At 36.3% G+C, this 6776-nt stretch overlaps 1 protein-coding gene across 1 annotated transcript; it reads right to left on the reverse strand.

Annotated features, from left to right (window-relative positions):
* Positions 1–1345: 1345 nt before the first annotated feature.
* Positions 1346–3803, reverse strand: LOC110104831 (BTB/POZ domain-containing protein At3g49900). Its single transcript, XM_028692747.1, has 4 exons — positions 3562–3803; positions 3410–3479; positions 1984–2457; positions 1346–1909 (listed from the first exon to the last, which is right to left on the reverse strand). Exons 1-4 carry the CDS (start codon positions 3801–3803, stop codon positions 1346–1348), a joined length of 1350 nt encoding a protein of 449 aa, XP_028548580.1.
* Between the last annotated feature and the right edge of the window lie 2973 nt (positions 3804–6776).

Genomic DNA, 6776 nt, shown 5'->3' on the forward strand with positions numbered 1-6776 from the left:
ACTCTCTCCGGTCATCTCCAAACCCTCGGATTTCAGCTGAGTAACTCCGATCCATCCCTTTTTCTTTATCACAAAAACAAAATTCGTATGTATTTTCTTGTCTACGTTGACGACATTTTGCTTACAGGAAACAACACCACTGCCATCAAGAAACTTCTGGACAACCTACACTCCACCTTTACCATGCGAGATCTAGGCACCATTTCGCAATTCTTGGGTATCCAGGCCACCTCCACACCTTACGGACTTCATCTCAACCAAACCAGATTCGCGCAAAGTATCTTGACTCGTGCTGGTATGGCTAACTGTAAACCAGTCTCAACTCCATCCCAATTAAAAAGTTCCACCAATACCGGTCTAACCACCGCCTACTCTAATCCAACGTTCTATCGGCAACTCGCTGGATGCTTGCAACCGCGACAGTTATTTATAAGCTTGTCCCCCCTGAAAATTAAGACTGGTTCCGCCCCTGTTAGGCGGAGATCCAACAATAGTGACCAAGTAGGTAGGATTCACCGAGTGGTGCCTGGGTGTTCCTACCGTTGTGTGCATGTTTGTGAAATATGAAATTTTTTCTCCTAGGGCTTCCCGGTAGTGTGTGCTCCTTAAGGGAGCATTGTGGCACACAAGATCAAGCGTCATGACACTAGGTCCTGATTTTAAAATGGAAAATATATCTTTTCATTAAAATCAATTCATTTCTTCCCCTCAAAGTAGCGGACCAGTGAGAGGAAAATTTTTAGAGAGAGAAAGGTGATTTTGGATGATTTCAATTCATTTTCTATTCATGGGCTAGTTTGAAAAATTATTTGGCTCGAGATATGTATATTTCACTTATCTCAATTTTTAATAATTATACAAGTACAGTATTTTCTTAATTTAAAATATAAATTTATGATGTTCAATCAAGATAACTTTTAAAAGGAAAAAATTTTACAACATAATTTCTAGCATGTTGTATAGAACATAGTTATGGCCATTTAGATATTTTTCTATAAAATTCTGATATGATATTTTTGAAATGCTATATTTCTAAAATTATAACAAAATATTTAGATATTGAAAAATAGTACTTTAAGTAAAGCCTTTAAACATAGTTCTACATATTTTTTTGGTAATTTTGTAGAATTCTAAATCAGGAATATATAGCCTATGAAATTCATCTCAAACTGATTTCAACTGCTGCAGGTTTTATAGAAATTTGGTAATTTTGTCAAAATTTCTACCACCCATTCTCTTAATCTTTGCATCTAATCTACTGATCACATAATAATTAACTTTCTTAAAAATATATTAATTTGCATAATCAAGAAATTAAACCATTAATTAATTAACTAATTACTGTTTAATAAAAAGCCAAATATTTATTCATCATCATATTGCCAGCTCTCTCTCCTTCCTTATCCCTTCTAAAAAATCTTCTGATCCCCTCCACCAGCTTCCTTCCCAATCCTCTCCCTTTCCCGACGCGCCTCCCTGCCGGCGCAGCGGCGGCCCCATTTTCCCCATCGCCATGAAAAAAACGAAAGCTTTTTGCTCGACCGCCAGATTCCAACTCGAATCGTTTCTCCTCCGACCAACGGAGACGGCGACGGAGGCCGGCAACATCGCGTTCGAGGCTTTCAATGCGAACGGCGAGGTTGGAGGCTTGGTTGGCCGCAGCATCATGGTGGAGCAAGTCACCGAGGGTGGCGATTCGGGCTGCGGTGGCGTTGGGGTATGGAAGGAGCATGGCTTTGAATATGAAGCGGAGCGGAAGATGGGAGTTTTGAACGAGGTGAAGGAGAAGGTGATGCGAGAGCTTTGAGCTGTCTATTGAATTGCAGATTATCAACTTCTCTTCATCGGTTAGTCTGCCGTTGTTGACCTGTTTAAAAAAGAAAAATATGAATTTTATAGCAGTTGAATTTATTTTAAAATAAATTTAATATTTACCCGAAAGTACCGATCGGCGATTCTGTACAAATGATCGTGATCATATACGGACCACCTGGCCATTGACTCCATAATCATTCCGAACGAATCGGCCGGAATCTCCGTCATCTTCGCGATCCACTCCTCGCCGCCATCTTCTCCGTCAGCCGCCGCCTCCGTCAACACCTGCACGCATCTCGCCGCCATTTCCGCCGCCGCCTCCCCAGCTCCTGGAAGTATCTCCACGCAACTCCACAGCACGGCCTCCGCCTTCTCCTCGTCTCCGGCAATCTCCCGTCGGAAAAACTCCTCCGTCCGGCGAGCAATGCTCCATTCGGAGACTCCATCCTCCATCTCAAGCAACGCGGCGGCGGCGGTTAAGGCCGCTAAGTTCAACGGAGTTAGACTGAGAGCCCCGCTGTAGCAAAAGCGAACCAGCTCGGTGAAGGTCTCGACCGTTATGTTCAACGGTGGGGAGACGCTGACGTCGTCGTCTTTCCATAGACGCCGTCTCAGGTAACGGCTGGCAGAGATCATCGGTTCCTTCGGAGGGCAATAATAAAGAAATAAATTAAAATCCATTATTGGAAGCTGAAGAACTCATAAAATTTGACTATTTAAACAAAATTTATAATATTAATAATGCATTTAAATCTCCATTACAGTAACCGAGAAGGCGATTCAGTAGCTGTCGCTTAGAATCTTACATCAATAATTAATTAAAAATAAATTTATTTTGAATTATTTGTTATATTTATTTCAAAATAAACTATAAATTTAATTTAATTCAAATTTTACTTATAAAAATTCTCGAATATAATTTTTTTCCAACAAAAGAAATTATTCCTTCAAATAAATGAATCAAAAAGATAACTTTAATAGAAAAATCATCAGTTCTTATAAATTCTTTTATAAAAATTTATTTTTTTCTGAATAAATTCATATTGCCTATAAAATTTTTAATGATTTGTTTGGAATGGTTGTAATTATTTATTAAAAAAATTCTTTTATAAAAATTTGTTTGGAATGGTTGCAATTATTTTAAAGCATGGTTTTCAATCGCATGAGTTTTTTGAAAAAAAAAAAAGACAGCAAATGAATAAAATTTTGATTATTGTTCTAAAAATAAAACAATGAGAAAACTATTCCAAACAAATTTATTTTTAAAGAAATTAGGGGCAGCGCTCAAATACCTATCTGAGACTTGAATCCAAGTAAAATTATTATTTGCGAATACAGAGGGCATCCGGATGCGAATCAGAACGTGCCACATCACATATTTGCTATGTATCAAGCCTGTGTACCGGGTGACGTGACTCATTCTGATTTACTTCCAAACGATCTAGGTGTTCTCCAAATTCAAAATCTCTTAAGTTTAGAGCCAAACTCTCAGCCATCAAATCAAGAAGAGCTTCATTTCAAAGCAAATCCTTAATTTCAAATCAGAATCAAAAGCAAAGCAATCAATCAAAAGAAAAGCAAGCTATAATCTCACCCTATGAAGAAAAAAGTAATCTCCATACACTCTAATTACTATATCGCAATTATGTCCCACAGCCTTTGACCTATAATTCATGAGAAAAAATAAATAAATCTGATAATTCTTAAAAAAACAAAATTAAGAAAACAAATGAAGATCAAACATACCATCCATCTACAATGGTTTGCAGAGCAGGAGATGACGAAGGAAAACTACATGGAGTAGAAGAAAGATTAACTGATGAGAGAGTTACAGGTGAAATGGTGAAAGAAGAAGCAGGATTAGACAAAGCCTTTCCATCTTCTTCCTCTTCCTCTTCCTCTTCTTCTTCTTCTTCTTCTTCGTCTTCTTCTTCATGATCTGCTTCGTAGATAGTTTCAACTAAGCCTAACTCATCACACCTTCTCATGACTATTCTCTGTTCACAGTTCACTTTTGGAAGAGGAGGAGGAGGAAGAAGAAGACCTCGGACTTGAATTAAGCCTTCTGTTGATGCCAGCTATAGTTATAAATTTATACAGGAATTGCTATGATATTGAATTAATGCTGGACATGTGAAGTAATAAATAGCATTTCTGTTCTAAGGGGGGGCCGTTTACTACTTTACATTAATAGAATTTGAATCATTTTTGGGAATTTTTGGGAATTTTGGGCAGTTTCTTTTTTATTAATGTTTTGTTTTGGATTGATTAGGTAATAGAATTTGAATCATTTTTTGGGAATTTTTTATTGTTTTTTTTTATTAATGTTTTGTTTTGGGTTAATTAGTTGATGATTAAATTAAGATATATGATTTGGCTGGATAGATTAACAAGGAAGAGTTTAAAACATCATTTGGTTGCTTGGAAATTTGTTGCGGGTTAGACTATTTGTAGAGGTAAAGTACAAAAAATCTTACGTCATAGCGTTGCACGAGTATCTAGCACACAAACAGAGGAAAAAGAAATATCATAATTTTCTATGTGGAAAACCCTAGAGGAAAAAACCATGGGGTCACGTTAAGTTGAAATGATTCCAATAGTATTTGAATAAATTATAAGTGACTGATTTGTCCTTGAAATTGAGGACAATCATATTACAATAGTCAATTGTCGAGTTGAAATCTAATAATGAATGGAGATCGGACGGAAATCCAGCTATGATGGGTGGTTGGGTGGAAATATAGGATCAATTAGCTACCGGGCGTAAGTTCGGTGTTAGTCGGTGGCCGGGCAGAAGTCCAACGTTAGTCAGTGGCCGGGCAGAAGTCCAACGTCATTCAGTGGCCGGGTGAAAGTCCGGTCGATGATCGAGTAGGAGTCTGGTGGCAAGAGGAACTTTAGTTTATCTTTTTTTCCTTCTCTTCCTTGCTTGGCCCCCTTTTCTTGAGGAATAAAGAGTCTATTTATAGTTTTATGAAAGTGACATCACCAATAAATATGAGGAAGATCAAGGGTATGCTATGAGTGGTATGAATGGACGACCGATATTGATCCCTTTGGTTGTGGACCGTTTATTGGGCATTTGAATGTTTTAATGATATCAGAATTTGATGATCTTGGGCTTGTTGGATTCATCTTGTCGAGCAACTTTATTAGACTATAAGCATGTCACGTTTGGGAATCGTTTGGTCATCCAAATTATATTTTGAACTTTCCAAATGCGCTTCGGGTCTTCGATTTAGACTCATTTGGGCTCGGATTGAGTCGAATTTGGTGTCGTTGGTTCGTATTTTCGAGACGTTCAATTTGACTATAAGTTTGCTGAAATTAGAGATCATATGGTTCTGAATTCAATTCACCCTATCAAGATAATTTATTTATGATATATCAAAATAATAAAAATGAGTTAAGAGTAGATGCTGATATGAGCAAAATTAAAACTTCTGTTTCTAAAGATAGAAAAAATAACTCTTTAGTATTATTGTCTGTCTCATGAAGTTTTATAGTTAGATGAAACGGAGAAAATTGCACATTTTTTGAAAAATTATCCTTCAGAAAGTGAAGGAAATGAAATGAATTCAGAATGTTTAATTGTGTAGCAATAATAACAACAACATCAACAAGCTTTTATTCCACTGCGTAGCATCGGCTGCATTAATCTTTTTTCTCTATTGTTCTCTATTGAGAGTCAACTTTTTCAATCAAACATCAATGGCAAGGTGACATTGAACCAAGATCACTTGCATAAATAAAATAGCTATTGATAGCGAACATCATATGTTAGTAAAAATTGTGCAATTAGCTTAATTGTACGCTGAATTGGAGGGGAAGTTGAGTTATCAAGAGTTGAAGCGTCAATAATTGATAGAAGAACAACAGTTAGAGAAATTATTATGTGCAGAGCCTGGATGGGAAGAAACATTCGTATATGTGAGTGTACACGCTATATATATATATATTTATATACAGTATGTATCAAATCAGAGTGCACACAGTGTGTACACTCACGGTATAGATGATTCTTCCCCTCCGGACTCCACACAGAATAATTTATCCAGCAATTGATGGGTATAGTTGCAGATTGAGTGAAATTTAGCAATTGACATGTGATTCCTTTCATGAGAGGGAAGATCAAACAACGAAGAAGATAAAGTGTCAAACATCTATAGCCAAAATGATTAGAACACTCATGAAGACTAAATTGAAGATATATTATTTAAGATTTACATGCCTCTTAGGACTTACCTATTTGAGTGAGTAAAAATACATTTATCAACTATAAGGGGCTATTTAGTTTGTTGAAAAAGAAATGCAAAGCATTTCAAACATATGTGAATTCAAAAATTTTAGTGTTTGATTTAGTAAAAAAATGGCAAAATAAAATTTTAATGAACTCTTTTTTCACACCATAATTCATTTTTTGATGTATTTCAAACTCCCATTTTTTACTAAATTCTAAAATACATCGCAAGCCAAATCCATTGTCGCAATCCCCTCATACTTTCCATGGATTGCTGCTGACAGCCGACTATCAACTCCTAATTTCAAAGGTCCATAACATCATTCGATATCACAAATCTATTATACCTGACAAACGATAAATTATTCTGTGCAGACACCGGACCGTTTGGAGATGAATGAGAGCGCGTCATGTTACATGGTACACAGCATTACACAGCACTGTTACACAACAAAAAAAATAACGTGATGCACTCTCATTCATCTCCAGACGCCATCCGGAATCAGCACAGAATACTTAATCACTTAATCCTGACAAACAGTGGCAGAATTAGAACTTTTAAGTCGAAGTTTGGCAAAATATCATCACAAACTGTAAAGAGGGGAGGCAGCATCCATTATACACAAAATTAAAAGAAAAATTTTAACTTAAATCTTCACATAATATATAATTATAAGAGGATTTTTCAAATCAAAAGTAGTCATTGAATGAAGGAAGATCA

Source organism: Dendrobium catenatum, unplaced genomic scaffold (assembly GCF_001605985.2).
Source record: "Dendrobium catenatum unplaced genomic scaffold, ASM160598v2 original_scaffold_268049, whole genome shotgun sequence".
NCBI lineage: Eukaryota > Viridiplantae > Streptophyta > Magnoliopsida > Asparagales > Orchidaceae > Dendrobium > Dendrobium catenatum.